The sequence below is a fragment of the Corvus cornix genome, chromosome 12 (genome assembly GCF_000738735.6).
Source record: "Corvus cornix cornix isolate S_Up_H32 chromosome 12, ASM73873v5, whole genome shotgun sequence".
In the NCBI taxonomy this organism is placed as follows: Eukaryota; Metazoa; Chordata; class Aves; order Passeriformes; family Corvidae; genus Corvus; species Corvus cornix.
The window spans coordinates 8,806,629-8,825,753 of record NC_046342.1 but is presented as its reverse complement, the minus strand read 5'-3'; the positions used below and the strand labels follow the sequence as shown (position 1 = coordinate 8,825,753).

The following is a 19,125-nucleotide window of genomic DNA, read 5'->3' as shown; positions in this document are numbered from 1 at the left end:
AAAACCTCTCTGTGTCAGGGCAGGAGCAACTGTCTCCAAGTCCCTGAGATTAGGGAAGAGGGAAGGAGGGGTGGGGTGGGGTGGGGTGGGGTGGGGTGGGAACAGTACCAGCAGGGAGCAGAGCTAGAAGGAAAGAAATTACATACTGGAACAGGGTGCCTGGGCAGAAACGTGGCTGGGGCCGGCAGGGCTTCCCTAGGACTTGGGCTCTCTCTTCTCCAGCCAGCCTGGCCCTTGCATACATCCATTGGGACTTAGCGCCAGCACTTGACCAAGGGACCAGCCAGGAGGCCAGCCTAGCTGCATAGAGCATCTTCCCTGAGTACCCACAGGCCAGAGGCAGGGGCCATCATCTCTTGGGCACAGGGACAGACTCACATAAACAAAGGCTTCTGCTTGTGCTGCACTCAAGCATCTGGAGCTCTCACACCTGAGGCTTCTCCCTGCCCAGTCACTATTCAGGACCAGGAGACACCTGCCACTCACCTGGGGAGCTCACCCTTACACAGCCCTCTCCCTCCAAACTAAACCCCTTTGGGAAGAAGCCAGGCAGGCAGACAGTGCACAAGATCAGCTGAACAAGACCTGGCTGAGGAAGGAAGGAGTGCACTTACTCTGAGTCCGGTGACAGCTCTGAAATGCTGTGGGAGGTGGCAGAGCGAGGTGTCGAGGGACACACCACGGAGGGCGTCGAGGTCTGCATGGCAGAGGGAGTGGTGGTGGTCTGGGGGCCTGAAGGTGTGCTGGAAGATTGCACCGAGGACAGGACGGAGGAGTTAAAAGAAGCAAGGATGGAAGAAAGGATATCTAACTGTTCAGTGGAAGGATGCCGGCTGGGAATGGCCTCCAGGTTCTCCCTAGAAGGCTGTCTCCTTGACAGCGGCTCTAGGCTTTCCCTAGACAGCTGCCTCCGAGAGAGGCTCCCCAGGTTGTCCTGCGAGGGCTGCCTGCTAGGCACTGTGTCCAGAGGCTCTCTGGAATTGGATCTTCTGGACAGAAAGTCCAGCTGCTCCCTTGAAGCTTGTCTAGCTGACGCTAGCAGGTCCCTTGAAGGCTGTTTTCTAGAAAGCAAATCCAATTGCTCTCGAGAAGTATCCCGACTTGGCAACATGTCTATTCGGTCTCTGGACACTTGCCTACTTGGCAATGTGTTTAGCCACTCTCTAGAGACTTCCCTTACTGGCCCACAGTCTAGCTGCTCTCTTGATCCAAATCTGCAGGGTAAAGTGTCAAGGCAGTCTCTGGAGCCCTGCCTCCGGGGCAGCGTGTTCCCATGATCTCTCCGACTGGGCCTAGCAGCGAGTAGATCCAAGTTTTCCCTAGACGCATGTCTGCTTGGGATACTTTCCAGGTGTTCAGTAGACCCATGCCTGCTGGGGATAGTGTCCAGCTCCTCTCTGGACCCATGCCGACTGGGCACAGCTTCTAAGCACTCTCCTGAGTTGTGCCTGCTCAGCTGTTCCCGGGACATCTGTCTCCTCATCAGCATGTCAAGCTGCTCCCGGGATGAGTACCGGCTGGCCGGCTGTGACAGACTGCCGGCCCCAGAGTAGATCCTGCCATAGGAGGCAGCAGGGACAGCCCTGTGACCCAGCGTGGACGTCTTGTACCACGTCAGCTCGTTGGTCATCCTGCCAACAGATGGCAGGCCCTGGAGAGTTGGAGGGTACTGGAGGCGGTTCTTCAAAATCCCTGCATCAGACAGAAAGAGAAGTCAAATATTTGCACAACAGCAAGAGGAGCAGGAAAACCAGGGAGATAAGCCATGCCTCCCCAAGGGCATGGCCACATAGATCTGATGCTGAGCCTTCAGTCAACCTGAGAAAGGCAAGGCCACCCTTGCCCACTTGCTCCAGATTGTTACCTTTTCTCTGCCGTTGGGTCTGGGTGAGGGAGTTCTCATCCCCACTGGTCAAAGCCAGGTCTGGCTGATTATTGTTGGCTGCATCCTTATTGATGTCAAATCCCAGCTTCCGCTCGGAGCCCCACTTCTGCAGGGAGCAGGGGTGAACCTCACACTCGCCCAGAGCTGGCCAATACGACATGAGGTCATTGCCGTCCACATCTGATGAAGGACACAGCAAACGAGGCCCCAGAGAAGATGGAGAGAATATTCCATGAGCAGCAATTGAGCCATCACAAGACAAGGCCTGACCCCCAGGGAGCTGAGCTCATCCTTTTCCCTGCCAGAGCCCTGGGACTTGCCTTTGGGAGTGGTGTTGGCAGGGTTAGTGAGGAGGCGTTCGCTGTGTGCCGCCCGCTTGAGCTGGCGCTGGAAGCGGCCCCGCAGGCGTACGTTCTCCTCACTCTCTGAGGATGGGATGGAGAGGCTGCGCTCTTCATCCAGAGACAGGTCACTGTCCGAGTCTGAGTCCTGGTCTGTAGGAACATGATGTGGCAGGGAGACATTTGGAATGAAGGTGGGAGAGGTTCCTGCTGGCAGCACCAGGGAGGCAGAACCACCCCAGGAAGACCACACTCGTGAGAGTGCCTTACCCCTTACTGTCCCTCCCTCAGCAGCAGCCTGTGCCAGCTCCTCTGGCCCTATCACCAGGTACTGTGAGAGGAGCCCAGCTCCATCTCATTGCACCTCCCTGTAAGGCAGCTGCAAATAGCCCTAAGATCCCATCTGCCTCTCCCTCCTATGCTCCATGTGATTGGAAGTTGCAGCTGAACATGGGGTGGAAGACGTAACCATACAGCCAGAGCCTGCACCGGGAAGAACTTCCCAAACCCAGGAACAGGGCTGAGCCTTACCTCCCCCAGCATCACGGTGGAACATTGCCACGTCGATGTCCGTGGGGCCGGCGTGAGCCAACAGGCTGTGATCCAGGGCCGAGCCCTGACGTGCTGCCACATTGTCTCTGAAAGAGAAGAGGCCCCAAGTGTCACAGTGGCAGGAGCCTCTGGCTCCACCCAGGCCCTGCTGGCCCCCAGAGCCCCGGCTGCTCCCTACCTGAGGTAAGCACGCTGGCTGGAGTGGGTGCGGGCAGAGCGCACGCTGCTCACCGAGGACACTGTGGAGGCCCCCAGGGTGATGCGGATGAGCCCACTCTCCTCAAACAGCGCTGTGTTGTTGTAGGCATTGGGGCCCTGCGGAGGAGGGAGGAGGGAGAGGGCGTGTGCCCTGTTAAGGAGTTGCCACGGCAGCCCAGGGGAAATGCGGACAGCCCTGCCAGCTCCTGTCCCAGACATGCAGCCTGAGCCCAGCGCTCTGGGCTACTCTGCTCTCGCCCACCTGTGTGCTCCTCGTGGCCTCCTCACTCTGCCCCTTCTTGCTGAGGCAGGCCAGCTTCCATGCCTCTCTCACCTCCTCATTCAGTACACAGAACAGGACCAGCACTGCCAGGCCCTGTGGGGAGAGAGATGCCATGAGAGACAGCCCTTCACCACCATCTGACCTTCTTGCCAACAGTGGGACAGTCCCCGGCTCCTCCAGAGTCCAGTGTGGCCACCGGACTGGGATGCACCAAAGACCCCCCAATACCAATGAGAGCTAACACCCATAGTGGCCATGGATGAGGGAGGAAAGGGTGGGGTGTCCTCCTGTCTGGCAGTGGCCAAGGAGCAAATGGCAGGGTCCCCTGCAGCAACACCAGCCACAGTGGTGGGAGAAGGTTGGCAGGGTGCTGCCTTGGATCATTTTGGGTGTCCAACACCTCCATCACACACTGTTGTCTTGCTCTGCCATCTCAGGACATGGAGGTGCCTTCCCTCCAGATGGTCCTTGCTACCCCTTGGATGTCACCTCTGAACCAAATTCCTTGCAGCCACCTCCTGCTCCATGCGACTGCTCACCACAGGCACAGCAGCAAGGACTGGCAGAAATCACTCCATGCCACAGAGGTGACAGCAGAAGGGACAAGGAGCTCAGAGAGATGTTGGGAGCTCAGCACAGGGCACCCACTCTCCACAGAGTGTGGCCGTGGGGACCACAGGGATGCTCTCCCGGGCTGACCCCTGCCCTCCCCAGCAGAGGCCAGGCAGTTACCTGGAGGCTGCAGAGGACAGTGTAGAGGTAGTGGAAAGCCAGGACACTGTTGTTGACAGCCAAGAGGCCAAAGAGCCAGGTAGTGCTAATAACTAGAAGCAGAACAAAGGAGCTCCGTAACGTCATGCTGGAGAGAGAGAAAGACAGACAGGGACACAGACACACACCGAGAGGTTAGTGCGTACTGTTAATCTACAGTCTAGTGCTCAGAGACAGAGATCCAGAGGGGAAAGTTCCTGCAGAGACCTCCCTGCTGCACCCAGCACTGCAGGCACATCCCTGCACAGTGGCCCAGCTCCCTCTGACTCCCAGGCCTTCCCTTCTGGATCGCACGTGGCAAACACAGGGGCCCAAATGACACAGGTCATTTAGAGCCACAGAGAGCTGTGCCACGCTCCAGGGCTGGCTCAAGAGGGAGTAGGGAAAGGTCTCAGGAGCATGTAGGAGAGGAAGAAGCAGGTGCTCATAGCTGACAAGGGCTGAGTGCTGAATCCAAGCAGACACAAGAGGTGGCTGTGAGGGCAGGTGGTGAAAGGGGACCAGCTGGTAGGTCAGTGTGGAGATGGGGATGTAGGAACAAGAGGAAAGGACAAAGTTTAGGAAGGGTTAATGTGGCTGGCAGGTGTGGGAGAGGAGAGTGGCTTCAAGGCTGACGCTGATGCACAGAGGGGCCCTCTGCGATGGTAGAAGGAGGATGGTCACTGAAAATGCTAAAAACCACGAGCTGCCAGAGCTCTGCTGGGAGTTTGGCCACTAATACTCACAGAACCGATTTCTTCTTGGTCTCCTTTTGGCCTGGGGAACAGGACATCTTGGCCACAAGCAGGAACATGACCCCATTCATCTGAAAGTGTTGGCACTGATTAGAAGCTGTGCCAAAGGCTGGCTCCGATCTGACCTCCCCAGTGCAGACTTCAGGTCTGCCAGGCCCTGCAAACATCCCCTCCTTTCCCCTTCATGCCCGAGCCATGGCTTCCCCCAGGTTTGGCTGGAGTGAGGAGGGACAAAAAGAGGGCCTCTAACTGAGGGAGAGGGACACCGAGAATGGGACAGGCAGTGGGCAGCCAAGGAGGGGCGAGTGCCCATGGTGCAGAGAAGGGACGTAGGAGAGGGTTGTGGGTGAAACAGGACAGGGTTTTACCACAATGACGACAGTAATGGGGCCTGCAAAGCTCCAGACCAGCTTATCATGAATGGAAATCCAGCAGAAGTCGGGGTTCCCGTAGCCCTCGGGATCCAGGCCAACGGCCAGCCCTGCAGGAGGAAGGGAGAGGTCAGGTCCAGACCCAGCAGGCTTGGACTTGTCCAAACCATGTCAATCCCATGCCAGCATTGTCAGCAGTGAAGGGGCTTTCTTCCTGCTCCTTGCGTTGTGCACAGGCTTCCCCACCACAAGGGCAAGGAGTCAGGACTGTGAGACTCAGCAACAGGGACTTTATTTCCTTTTCCTCAGGTGTCCCTGACACAGCCCAGTCCAGGAGGCATTCACTGCCAGCAACAGGTCACCCAAGTATGCAGGCTTGGGAAAAAACAAGAGACTTTTAACTACAAGTCCCGAGGAGATGTGCTGAGAAATTACTTCTCCTTAGGAGACAAGATGACAGCCCTTGATACATGGTCCTGTGACCACCACAATACTGCTGTGGGCACTGCTGTGGGGACAGCTGGGGCTTGCACTGCTGACCATAGCAAGCCCATCCTCAGCTCTCCACACTGGCTGAGTTGGGCAACACGAGGTGGTCAGGAGGCTGCTGAGAAGCAGCATGGCTGGTTTGGGCACAGCTGTAGCACAAGCAGCTCTTACCAGTGATGATGGCAGGCACTCCCCAGCCAATGGCGTAGTAGAAGCGCATGGCCCCGAAGTTGACGTTGCGGGCTTCAGTCTGCATGCGGTAGATGTGGAGGCCCTGGACAAAGAGCCAGGCGAAGGTGGAGAGGAAGAAGCAGTGGAGGAGGATGGCAATCACAGTGCAGAGAAACTGGGGAGACAAAAGCTGCTCAGAGATGGTCCCACTGTACCAATACTAATGGCATCATCCACACGTCACCCTCACCCCCATGGTTCAAGTCCACAGACCTGGTTCTCAGTGCGGTTGATACCCAGGAGAAAGAGCAGCTCAGAGAAGAAGAGGGTGACTGTTATGTTGGAGTGGATGCCACGTGTGTTGGACTTGAGGCCTTTGAGGCAGGTCAGAAAGGAGAAGGTCAGCAGCAGAGACACCAAGGAGAGAGACACCAAGGAATAGGTGACAATGGCCAATGTCTCCAGGTCACCTTCCAGTTGCTGCAGCAGCAGAGAACCAAAGGCAAATAGCAGTGTTAGGGGCAAACACAGGAAGCTTGCAGAACTCTCAAACTGTGTTTGTGTCCCATAAGGAATTTTTTGCCTGTGCCCAGGACTTTTTCTTCCTGTGCTGGGACCCAGCAGCTAACAGTCCCCACCAGGGGGAGGTTACCTCTCGGTGTGAGCTGTCCATCAAAACCCCAAAGGTGCCAAACTGGGAGCACTGGCAGTGGACGTGAGTGGTGTTTCGGTACACGAGCTCGCAGTCCCTGGCTGTCCAGAAGCCAGAGGGGTTGGTCCTGCAGCCACCAAAAAGCAGAGTGCACTTAGGAGAGAAGACACACAAATGTGTGTGTGGAAGGGACTGCAGAGAAGATGGGTAACCAACAGATACAACTGCACTCCTACAGCTGAAGTACTGGAGCCAGAGAGTGGATGTGGCACTGAGGGAAATGGATTAGTGGGAGACTTGGCAGTGCTGGGTTAACAGTTGGACTCAATGATCTTAAATTAACTCAATGATCTTCCAAATTAAATGACTCTATGACCCTGCTGTGGCCTCCCAGCGGAAACAAATCCCATGGGAGAGGGAGGAAACCCCCACATCCCAGTGCTGCTCAGGGAAACTCAGGGAACGAGGAGGTGTGTGGGGAAAGCAGCTCAAAGAGAGTGACATGCTTGACTCACGGGTTGGAGTGATTCCACTGGACACAGAGAGGTTTGCTCCTGTTGGCTGTCTCCAGCAGGTAAAATTCCAGCACGAGAGGGGTGTCCAGGGGTCCTCGCAGGAAGGTGTGATTGCTGAACACAGACACACTCACGATGGGGGAGTTCATCACAGGATTCTTGGGGAGCCTGCAAGGAGCAACAGAGCTCCACCATCACTGTCACTGTGCATGGCAGCTGCAGACCCCCAGACACTTCTCAGGTGTCCCGCTCTGACATCTCAGAAGGAAGAGCTCTGCCCAGTCCACAACAAGGGGCTGGGAAACGTGGCACAGAGCAACACCAAGGCTGGGAATCAAACCCTCTCCATTGCAGACAGACTTGGCAATTGACAGAGGTAACAGAACAGAGTCCAGCCAGCCCCTCTCCATTGGTGCTTGTGGGGGCAAAGGGGAGGAGGACGTACCTGACGCTGCGGCGATCCACCTGGTAGCGTGCGGGCAGCAGCCCCCCGAGGGTGCGGTACATGATAAGGATGACCACGGTGAGAGTGGGCTCGGGCTCTGGCAGCGCCTGCCTTGGGGAGGAGCTCTCCACAGTGTAGTTCCCTTCACTCCCAGCCAGCGTGGGCACTGCTGTGAGGACAGCTGGGGCACACAAGGGGTGGTGAGAACACACACACACACACACACACACAGACACTGCTCTGAAGACAATTTGCAAGGCCTGTGGTGAAGACTAAAGCTCAGGCTCTCACGGTTTGCTCTTGGACCTCTGACAGAGCCAGGTTCAGTAGGGTATTTGCAAACTAAATGGCTTTTAAAGGTCCATTCGAACTCCAACCATTTTATGATTCTACATCTTTCCTGACAGCTGTACCCTCCCATGCTGTTTCTTGAGTGATGCTCACATGCTCACCTTCAGCTTTCGGAGGGCTCAGCACCGACAGTGGCAGCACAACGTGGGTGTGAGGGTCCCAGGCAGGCTGGCCCCGGAAGAGGCTGCTGTGGTAGCGAGGGTAGCGCCGGCGGATGTGGGAGTGGTTCTCCATGCGATCGATGCTCAGCACTGTGGAGGAGCAAGGCAGTGAAAGTCAGCTCTAGGGTGAACACATGGAGAGCAACTGTGCTCCGGGGCACCCCAGGATTCAAGTCCCTGGCAAATGGACCATACGAGCCCAGGTGGGGTTGGGGCTACGACATGTGTTTAGGCATGACACAAAAATCTCAGTACCCACAGTGCTCCTTCCCAGACCAGATCCTTGCTCAGCCATAGGGCAGACTACTCCTGCCACCAAGGCCAGCTGCTTTTTCACTAGAGACTGGGAAGTAACTGGGAGCAGGCAGCACACTCCTGGCTCTGCTGGCTCTTGGAGGTCAGCTAGTCCAGGCAGGGATGGGACCAGGACATCGCTCACAAATGCCTCCCCAAGTTTAAGAGAGCCACCAAGAACATTATCAGCATGCTCCCTGAGATGCAGTGAGATGAGAAGGGAACAAGGTGTGATGGAGGAGTGTCTCTGCACCACTCAGCCAGCCCCAGCCCCAGCCAGCTCCTACTCACTGATGTTGGGGGTGACGACACCGACGGGGTTGAGGTAGGTGAGTTTCATGTTGCTGGCCAATGTGCCCGAGTAATCCCGCAGCTGCTCCATGAGGCTGGCGCTGCCGTGCTCCCCGTGTGGCAGCATGGCCCAGTGCTCCCGGTTCTCGGGCGCCAGCACAGAGCTGCCTGCACGCAGCAGGTTCTGAATGGGAGAGACGTGAGGGCAGAGGGCGAGCATGGCCTATGGGCCTCTCCTGACCACCCCCAGACTGCAGCACTGTGCTCTCTGCACAAGGGCTCTGGGAAGAGAGGTACTTTCTACTATGATGGGCCCCCAGCCTCAGTGCTCATCAGCCAGTGCCCTGCAGAGACATCTTCCCTGCAACCGTGCCATGAGGGACTTGCCAGCAGCAGAAAGACCTCCCTTTGCCTTCCCAGGCTGAGCAAACCCAGTTCTCTGCCGCTCCTCATCCACTCTTTGCTCCAGCCCTGACCACACAACTCTTGCTTCCCTGAGCCACTATTGGTGTGGACTGAGGAGCCCAGTGTTCCTGACAGGATCCCTCCACATCCTCAATCCCCTCAGAAACACAGGGTGGCTGCTAAGAAAAGCAGCATTAGAAGCCACGCTGATCTGGGGGAAGGACTCACCTCGTTGAAGTGGGCGTCCTGTGTAGCTGTCAGGCCAAAGCCGCGCTGCTGGCTCTCGAAGGCCATGAGGCGGGACAGCAGGCGGAAAGCAATGTGCACGTCATTGCCAAAGTAGTGGTCCATGTGGTCAGTCACAGCCCGGAGCCGGTGGGCCAGCTTCTTAGCTTCAATTGTGTTCAACTCAGTCTTGTTCCTCTCCAAGCCCTCCAGCTGCCAGTGGAGAGAAAAGAGAGGGTTAAACAATTCAACAGGTTCCTTACCAGCAAACTGCATCCTTACCAGGAAACTGGGATGCTGCAGGCCCTGCTGGACACAGATTATTTCTGAAGCCATGGCAGAAGCCATGGACACTCACAGTGGTGGTCACTAGAACAGGGAGCACATCTGGCAGACAACCAGCCTCCAGCAACACACCAGGGTCTGCAGTGGCCCACCTAACCCAGTACCCTACACAACAGAGGCCAAGGAGATGAAAGGACAGAGCAAGGCCCTGGCAATACTTCCCTGGAAACTCTCCTGGCTTCAGTTTCAGGTCAGCATAGATGACATGTAAGTGTTGAATACACTTGCCTGGATATTTCAAAGGGATTTGTCCCTGACAGAATCTGGGGGCTACAGAGGTCCCATGGAGCAGACATCCCATCAGCTTCAAACCACTCAGCCCTGCTCAGGGTTATTTATTTTCCTCTCAAATACTCTGGCAGGACACAGGTCATTTCTGAGGGGGACAGAGATTAAATGAAGCCAAGTGAACTTAAGCTCAGACCACTGCTCCCACAGGATGGATTTGGGGGAAGGAGATGAGAAGAGAAAGGCACTGAGCACTGTGGCAAGGCCCTCTTGTACTCCAAGCACCCCTGGAGAGCTAAGTGCTTTGAATTCTGGCTGTGAGCCCTTGTTCAGAGGGCTCCTGCTCTGTCAGGGCTGCAGAGCTGAGAGCATTACCAGCACAGACAGCTCCTTGAAGGCAGGTGAAGTGCAGTTGAAGAGATCTGGCTCCAGCCAGCCCTTCTCCTCATCACAGTGTCTGATGGCTGCACCTAAAACAAGGAGGAAGGGCTTGTTGGAAATTCAGCACAGGAGACATGGCTGCCCTGCTGCATCCCTCCCAGCAGGGATCCTCTGCAGCAGCTAATCCCAAAGAGCGGCACTGACAAGTGATGGGGAGGGCCTGTAACACCCCAGGGCCGTCATCCTGCTTTGCACCAGTGCAACCCATTCTACTCTTGGTCTGTAATACCTCAGCAGGCTGCTGCCACCCCTCCCTGCAGGAGCTGGGTGCCTGTGTGTGCTTTGGGGCTGCGTCACACCGGGTGCCATCACACAGGATTGCAAAAAGGACTAAGTGACTTGGCAGGACCCAGGCTGGAAAAGCCCCAGGGGACACGACTGTGTCCTTAGGCACATCTGACCCCAAGCTACGGAAGCCCAGGCAGCTCTAGGCATCCCCCAGCTGAAAGCCTGCAATGCCTGCTGAGGTCCTGCTCTCTCTACAGGGCAAAGCCATCCCAGGAGCACAACAGCCCTGCTGTTGGGCTGGAAAACCAGCCCCTGAGATGAGCCACTTCAGTCAAGGGGATTGGAGCAGTGGGATGGTGGACCCCAGTGGGGAGGATCCAGTAGTGTGGGTTCAGTATCCGCCGCCAGCCCCCAATCCATGGCTGGAGCCCAAGCACTTGCGCACAGCAAGGGAGTTTCCAAAACTGAATGGGATGAGATGTTAACCACCACCAAAAACTCTGCTAAAGCCAACACAGAGAAAAGTGTTCTTGGCTGGGAGTATCACCACAAACACTTTGAGCAAGAGAAATGGGGCAACCCCAGTGTACCCAGCAAGACTGTGGAACAGGTCCTCCTGGGGACAGCATCAGGGCACAGGAGCCCACGCAGGTGCCCACGGCTGCGAGAGGGTAGCAGGGAGACGGCAGGGAGAGGAAGCTTGGAGCAGACTCCAGTGCTACTCAGAAAAGCCCCAGTGACAAGCGTGCCCCCTCCCACCACCTCCAGCTCCTAGCAGTCCTCCCAGCCACCCTTCTCCCAGCTGCAGAAGCACAGGGACCAGTGCCATTGCAGCAGGGAGCAGGAAGAACAAGGAAGTCTCCATACTGATGGCATTCCGCTTGCACAGAACAGAGATTGACTCAGATGCAGATCTGGGCAGGATCTGACCCCCAGGTCCCTGTGCCTTCCCCTGCCAGCCAGGCAGAAGGAACAGGACCTTGTGCTGTGCCTGCCCATCAGTTCCTGCCCCCATCCTACCACCCCCCACTCAGTTTCCCCTTCCTCCACCCCACGGCCATTCCTCCCTGGCCTCACCACCCATTGTTCACCACCAGCTCCTTTTCCCCGCCCAGCCTAAGCAAGCGAGAGCCATCCGGGAGCCAGCATCCATCCCAGCCAGGGAGCAGAGCACAGACCCCCAGAGCCAACACTGCAGGCTCAGCACAGCGGGTGGCAGGGGCTGCATGCGGCAGCAGCTGGGCTTGTACTGGTTAGTGAGCTGGGAGCAGGGAACAGTGTGTAGGAGCAGTGAGGCCAGGCAAAGCATTGGGAAGACTCTTGGCAGCTCCAGTAGCGGTGGGGAAAGCGCAGGGGTGTGCAGGGTGTCAGGCAGGGAGCAGGGAGGGAAAGCCATATGGTGCAGCCCTTACAGCACAGGGGGAAGGAGATGGGAACAACCTTACCTGCACCCCTCAAGCCTGAGCACGGAGGGCGAGAGAACCGGGGAGAGAAGCGACAACAGTTAGGAGCCGAACCTGCCTCCTCCTGGGGCGAACGGCTGGAGAAGGACAGGGTTTGTATTGTCCCCTGGGGCTCGCACTGCCCTACACTCCCAGACACCCTGCTGACACCTTTTCTGTCGCTGAGGACAGCTTTGCCTCCTCCAGCTTGGGAGGCTGACTCCTACCCAACATTCACCTGACCGCACACTGTGCCCTGTTTCCCTTGTAGGGCACACGGGGATGGGGCTGGTGGAGCCACAGCAAGGCACTGCGTGTGCTGTGCCCGGCCTGACCTCAGCCTCAAGCCTGGTGAACCCAAAAAGCAGCAAGAGAAGATGAGGACCAAGACTGAGGGAACAGCAGAGCCCCATGGCTGGGTGATGGGTCTTACACCCCACAGCTTGTACCCAACCCTAGTCCCATGGCCAGCACCCTCTGCTCTCTGCTCTTCCCCAGGCTGTGGCATTTTCTCCTCCAACTTCCTTCTCCCAAACTTCAAGCCCAGCTGAACGGGACTGGGGCAGTGCAAGAACAGAGTGATATTGCCAGGGCTGCTACAGGACAGCCAGGCTGCCCCCTCCCCTCTCCATCACGTCCCTCACTCACCCAAGGAGCCTTTGGGACACAGCACTGCAGCCGAGAAGCCGAACTTGGTCTGGGGCCACCACACACCCGCCTTCAGGTTTTTGGGGCAGCCGTCATAGAGCACTGTGGAGACACACACTGGTCACAGGGCCGGGCCACTGACACTGAGCCCCACAGCACCAGCTCCCCACACTGCTGTGCCCACACTCACCCTCGCAGCCACTGGGCGTCACCTCGGCAAAAGGGCTGTCACAGCTGTTGCACTGGCGGCCAATGACCCCAGGCCGGCAGTGGCACCGGCCCGTCTCCCTGTCACAGGAGCGCGAGGTGGAGCCCACAGGGTAGCAGTCACAGGGCAGGCACGTGTCACTGCCTCTGGGGCGGTAGTGGAAGTCCTGGGAGGAGATGGGGACAGTCGTCAGAGAGCCCACTGGGACAGCAGCTGGGGCTGGCTGGGGAACCCCTGGAGCCAGAGAAGGTCAAGGCTCTCCTAATTTGCAAACACCCCACTTCCCCCATCACCACCATGCTGGGGCAGGAAGGCTGTATGGAGGAGCAGGGATCCAGCCCAGAATCGGGCACACAAAGCAGGGCCTGGGCAACTGCCAGGCCTTTGGAGGGGACAAGGAACAGCATCAAAAATAAGCAGGGTTTCAGGCAAGCCACGGTCCATGTCCCCCTTGGCACAGCTGCCCCTCACCTTGCAGTGGCACTGCCCATTGGTTTTATTGCAGTCGGGGTCAAAGCCCTTGTTCACATCACAGTTACAGGGCCCACAGGTGGGGTTTCCCCACCAGCCCTTCGGACACTGCTGGTCCATCCTAGGGAGAGAAATACCTTTGATGTTACAACAACCAAATTCCACAGGCCTTGTTCTGCCACCAGTTCAGCTGCCCAGCAGCTCCAAGGAGGCAGGTGGCACCGAGAGGTCCCTGGTTACGTATCCAGGATGAGAGGCCAGCATGGAGCCAGGCACAGAGGCCATGGTTCTACCCTGTATCTTACCTGTGCTCGCAGTACTGCCCAAAGAAGTTCCCACTGCACTCGCACACGTAGCCCAGGGGTGAGCCTGGCTTGCGGCGACACACCGACTTGTTCTTGCAGGGGTTGAGGTGACACACATCCACACAGTCCCCTCCATAGTACCCTGAGGTGTGGACACAGAGCACCATGTAAAGCAAATAGCTTCTCCCTGAGACGTGCTGGAGTACTGAGGAGTGAATTCAGGGGGCTCAGGAGGGATTCTGCCCTCCAGAAAAATTGATGAGTATCTGACAGGGATGTGACTTGCCCAAGGCATGGACAGGAGAGCAGTCACAGGCCAGGAGGGGGTCACAGGGGGAGAGGAGAAGATAAGCGGGCATGAAGAGCAGAGCAGTGGCAGGGTGCTGCACATCCTACCTGGCTGGCAGACACAGGAGTAGCTCTGCCACTCATCCTTGCAGATGCTGTTGGCTGGGCAGGGGTTGGAGTCACAGGGGCTTGGCACACTGCAGCCAGCCTCCACCCGCAGGGCATGGCTGGGCTTGGGCAGCACGGTCCCGGTGACGCTGTCACCCAGTCGCACACCCTGCAGTGCAGGTGACAAACTCACAGTGAAGCTAGGACAGACACATGAGGCTCCAGTTCTCCTGCCTTCCACAAACCCCCAGCAGCAGCCACTCCCCATCCTCCCTATTTAATGCTACCCCACGGCACCTCAGAGCCTTGAATGCCCAGAGGGAGAGTGACACCAGCAGGATGGATGCTGGCAGCAGCTGCCAGACTTGCATTTCCAACTCTCCATGTAACAGACCCGCTGAAAAGGGAAGGCTCAGAGCAATGGACTCACCTGTATGCAGCCCCTCAGCCCATTCTGCACCTCGCCAGAGCCCAGGACTCCCCCCACATGCAGGTGTTTCACCTTCAGGCCATGCAGTTCATTTCCCACCACCACCGTGTCCTGCGGAAGGAAAGGGAGTAACATGAGGCAATGGGCACCAGCCCTGTCCCAGACCTCTCAGGGGGTGCAGAGGCACAGCCCCGCCTGTGTTTGCCAAGCGTCTCCCACAGTTCTTGTCCTGGTGCCAGGGTCTTAAGCAGCATCTATCTACCTGGTAGAGCCCAAAGTCCAGGGTGAGGGTGATGACATAGCGTGAGTCTCGCCCGCTGTGGACATCCTGCAGCTCCAGCTGGAGGTCGTGCCATTTCCCATCACTGAGCTGCAGCTGGTCCAGGAGGAGGCTGGTGCTGCGCCCGGACCCCCTGCTCACCATGAAGGAGAGCAGGCCCCCAGCCAGCTGCAGAAAGGGAACAGCAATGCCAGCAGTGAGCAAAGACCTCATCAACTCTGGCTGCCTCCAGCCTACCCCCCATCGGAGCATGGGGAGGGGAACCCATCCCTGCTAGATGCCTCTCCCGGCAACTACCCTCTGCTTGGGATGGAGCCAGCAGGGAGAACAAGGTCCCCATGCTCTCCTGGGGCAGACAGCAGCAGAGGCTGGGCCATGGTGCTGCGGCTGAAGCTGTGGCCATACCTGGCAGAGCAGAGTGGTGTACTGGCCTGCGTGGGCCTGCAGCAGCACCCCATCCTGCTGGCGTGTCCGAAACGCCAGCCCCAGGTACCACGGCACTGAGATCTTCACATCCATCTTGAAGTCCCAGGTCAGGACACTGTTGCCCTGAAAATAGTGGGCATGGTGCATGGCTGGAAAGGAAAGTGGAGGTGAGGAGAAGGGATGGGCACTTCACAGGGAGCACTAGATGCAGGGACAGCAGCGTTAGTTCATCTCACATGGATCCATTACTCTGCTTCCACAGCAACCCCAGCACAGCCTTGCACATATCCACCCTTCCTGTGCCCAGCAGTGCCCACTCACTCACCATGGCGGCAGTCTTTGCCCCCAAAGCCAACAGGACAGAGGCAGGAGTAGGTCCCCCAGCTGACAGAGCAGGTGCCTCCATTCTTGCAGGGGCTGGAGTCGCAGAACGTGTGCTTGGCATGACAACCTGGAGGTATCAAAGTCACCTGCATCAGCCTCAACCAGCTCACCACCTCCCCCCAGCCCACGTGGAAAGGCATGGCTGCCTGCTGGCCTTTTCCCTGGCTGTCAGAGGGGCAAGCCCAGCTGCTCAGTCTCTCCACACAGGCCCTGCCTGCTCAAGGATAAGGGTTAAGGCTGTTGCTCCTCCTTATGCCAGAACAAAGATACCGCAGAGCTGGACTGATGATCCAGCATCTCCCAGGTCAGCCAGCTCAACAGGCTCTGCGCTTGGGATCAGGGGACATTCCCAGAACATTAGCTGAGGTGGGCACTGGATCATTTAGGAGGACCTGAAGGCCTTGTTCTCCAGTGAGAAGCTGCTCAGCTCCAGCTGTGGTGCCATGATGCTGTTACAGCCCAGCAGCACCGCCGTATGAGAAGGAGAAGCAAATCCCAGGGCAGGGGTTGGCAGGAGCAGAGGTGCTGGTACCTGCAGCAGTTCCGTTGTTGGCGATGTAGGAGGCCAGGTCGATGCGTTTGCTGTCGATGAATAGGTCTCTCATGCATCCCACGAAGTCCCGGTGAGTGATGGGGAAGTTTTCCGGCAGGTTGGGGACCCCTCCAAGGAGCAAGGGACCTGTGAGGTCCAGGGACCTACAGGATCAGAAGCCCAGGGCTTTAAGAGGTACAGCAACCTCACACTGGCCCAGCCAGCTCCCCAGTGCACGGGGCTGGGAAGCAGACATCCTCAGGGACAGGCACACACAGCCAAGGTCCCAGATGTGAAGGCCTGGCTCCTCAGGGGACCTCTCCCCACCACAGCAGTTGCAAGGAACTCACTTTTTTGAGCTGGTCTGCACACCTTCTGCAGCACAGGAGTAGTTCCCAATCTCATTGCCAAACTGCAGGGCCACTGAGGCATCACATTCATCTATTGTCAAGATGGCCACCTTGTCTTTGGAGGGGCCCTGCACCACCCCCAGGGTGCTGACCTTCGGCTGAAAGCAAATGCAGGGTGTCAGCAGCACACATGCCCCAGACCCAAGCACCCAAGGGTTCACACAACAGCAAGGAAAGGCCTGAGCATGACTCAGGCTCAGCTGTGCTCCTGGAAGCATGAGCAATGCAGGAGGGAAACCTCCAGCCGAGCCCAGCAAACAGCTCCAGAGAGGGACATGGGCAAGGACACCCCATGGAGCGCATTCCTGCGGCCTCCAAGTGAGGGCCTGAGTGTCAATCTGTCCCTGTACCCAGCTGTCTGCTCCACTGCATCCATCCCTGAGGGCTGAAAACGTCCTCTACCTTCTCTCCAGAGCCCCGGCTATGGGACACAGCCAGAAAACAGGAGAGTCAGAGCTGCTCACTTGTGGGGAGAGAGAGCCATGAGTCTTGGGGACAGCTGGGGCACACGTACCTTGTTGTAGTAGTGGAGCTGCAGCGTGTGCCACTGCCCATCACTCACACCCCCCGGCAGGTAGGGGCTCACCACCGTGCTGGACTCTCCTGAGGAGAAGGAATGATGGCAGGCTGAGGGAAGCCAGAGAGCCCTCAGACGTTCCCACCCTTCCTGGGCACCGAGGCCACTGTGCTGCTGATGGCCTTGTGAAGCTCATAGTGACACAACAGGACAGAACAGCAGAAGAGACACCAACAGGGTTTGTCCTGCTCACAAACCACACTCCTAAGCCTGGGGAGAGTCCTGAGACACACAGCTCATCCCCTGTGCTATCCATTGATGCTCACCAACACTTCTCAACCCTGCTTCCCTTAGCACAGGCTCCATCCAGGGCAGCACTCTGCTCTCCCCACTCAGCACAGGCCTTTTCACAGCTCCCATGACACAAATCCCCCGACAGGCAGGGCCAAGCATACCTGTGGAGTATTTCAACTGGACCTGTCCCTGGATGATCTCCACTGCCAGGAAGTCGTGCCTCTCGTTCAAGCGCCCATTGTAGAGCAGGAGGCCGCTGGGCTCCACAGTGCTGAACCTGGGGCAAGGGAGGAAGAAGGAGGGCAGGGTGTGTGCAAGGAGCACGTGGAGATCCCCTCTCTCCCACCGCATGCATCAGTATCCCAGCATGGCAATGCTAAGATCTGAGCATGGGGGCCTGGCATGGAGGCAGTGAGCTGGCAGCAGCAAAGGGCAGAGGAACCGCAGGAAGGGACGAGCTGATGCCAGTGCAGATTCAGAGCCCTTTGGCTAAAGGTGCCAGGGCAGCCCCATGGGGAAGCAAAGCCAGTAACACAGGGGTCTGGAGAGCATCAGGCAGTTCCTGGACTGGCCCAGCGTGATGTGCACGACAGCCACCAGAGCAGGGCCAGGTGAACCAAGGATGCCGGCGTGCAGCAGAGGAAAGAGAGAACTCACGAGAGGGCAAGGGTGAGGTGGAAGCGCTGGCGCAGGCCCCGGAACATGATGAAGGATCGCGGTGGGAAGGAGCGCGTGGACACCTCGCAGAAGGGCGTCTCAAAGCCGCCCGCTGGGCACTGGCAGCGGAAGCCGCCGTCGGCGCCGTTGGTGCAGGTGCCGCCGTTGCGGCACACGCCGGGCACGCACCGCCCCGCGCGGCTGTCCACTTCACAGTTCTCGCCTGCGGGAGCAAGGCCACAGGCTTGGGACGCATACACAGCAGCCACCCATGTGCTCCTTGGCTTGGGAATGCAGACCTCAGCCTGGATTCAGGACAATGCAGCTGAGGGGAAGGCGTCTGTGGAGCAGCTGGGGGCCAGCAAAGGATATGACAACCCAAGTGTCACCCAGGTGCTCCCCACAGTAGCCAGTGAGCTAGCAACCACTGCCAGCCCTGCACGAGCCACTGGGCTGGATGTGATGCCAGCTCTGGCTGAAGGGGCCAGGAGCTCTGATGCCAGCTCTGGCTGGATCCAGTACGGCATGGGAATGGGACAGGAGGGCACTGGCCACAGTGGGGCTGCACACGCCTAAGGACGGAGAAGCAAGCCAGGGAAGTCCTGGTAATGCTGAGAGTGCTTCTTGGTGCCGTGCCACCACATGGACCTGGGACAGGCATCTCAGTCCTGTCTCTGGGATGTGGGGACAGCCTAGTGCCACTGAGCTCCCATCAACAGCCACAGAAGTAGTACCATGAGTCTCCAAACATTGCATGCAGGAGCAAAAGCCAAGTGGGAAACAGCCACATGAGGACAACAAATACCCTTGCACCTTGCTGGCATGGGTAACAGGGATGCGCCACGCCGCTCAACAGTGCAGCGCAGGGCCTCTGTCAGCCCCTTTTCCTGTGCTATCCCCACAGCACCCAGAGAACCACTCAGCTGCAGTCCTACACCCCGGGCCCTGCTCCCATTACTTGCTCCGTGATACACAAGGAGGATGAGGAGACAGCATGAAGTGACAGGCAAATGAGCTCATTAACCCTTCTGCTAATGGCTGTTCACGCTTCAGATGCTGGGGGTTAATTACCACTGACTCTGCTTATCTCACCAGGAGCCACCAACAGGAGAGCTCCAGGCAGCCATCTGCTGCCATGCTCCCTCCCAGCACCGAGAGCGAGGCAGGGGATCCCCTCCTCAGTAGCCACAGGACACCTCCCCTCACCCCCCAGTTGCCAGTTCTGCACAGCCTGTTGGAAACTTGTGGCAACAAGACACTGGCTGGACTGTGAATTCCCCCCCAGCCCCCCCAGCTAGGACCAGATCTGCCTGGATCAGATCCTGCCTGGTGGGGCACCTAGGCCCAGC

At 57.9% G+C, this 19,125-nt stretch overlaps 1 protein-coding gene across 1 annotated transcript in view; it reads right to left on the bottom strand.

The window, feature by feature from the left end:
* Window positions 1-19,125, bottom strand: part of CELSR3 (cadherin EGF LAG seven-pass G-type receptor 3) — a 31,046-nt gene that overhangs the window by 2,404 nt on the left and 9,517 nt on the right. Inside the window, 32 exon segments of the mRNA XM_039558904.1 lie at window positions 615-1,692; window positions 1,865-2,065; window positions 2,206-2,379; window positions 2,758-2,864; window positions 2,957-3,093; window positions 3,239-3,352; window positions 3,992-4,118; window positions 4,756-4,835; window positions 5,133-5,245; window positions 5,796-5,970; window positions 6,069-6,275; window positions 6,448-6,574; window positions 6,963-7,130; window positions 7,408-7,588; window positions 7,860-8,009; window positions 8,505-8,688; window positions 9,138-9,347; window positions 10,083-10,177; window positions 12,467-12,568; window positions 12,657-12,840; window positions 13,146-13,266; window positions 13,451-13,592; window positions 13,847-14,015; window positions 14,277-14,387; window positions 14,539-14,724; window positions 14,962-15,131; window positions 15,308-15,433; window positions 15,899-16,062; window positions 16,249-16,406; window positions 16,823-16,911; window positions 17,281-17,396; window positions 17,777-17,999. Of these exon segments, the coding sequence (XP_039414838.1) occupies window positions 615-1,692; window positions 1,865-2,065; window positions 2,206-2,379; window positions 2,758-2,864; window positions 2,957-3,093; window positions 3,239-3,352; window positions 3,992-4,118; window positions 4,756-4,835; window positions 5,133-5,245; window positions 5,796-5,970; window positions 6,069-6,275; window positions 6,448-6,574; window positions 6,963-7,130; window positions 7,408-7,588; window positions 7,860-8,009; window positions 8,505-8,688; window positions 9,138-9,347; window positions 10,083-10,177; window positions 12,467-12,568; window positions 12,657-12,840; window positions 13,146-13,266; window positions 13,451-13,592; window positions 13,847-14,015; window positions 14,277-14,387; window positions 14,539-14,724; window positions 14,962-15,131; window positions 15,308-15,433; window positions 15,899-16,062; window positions 16,249-16,406; window positions 16,823-16,911; window positions 17,281-17,396; window positions 17,777-17,999 (5,689 nt within the window).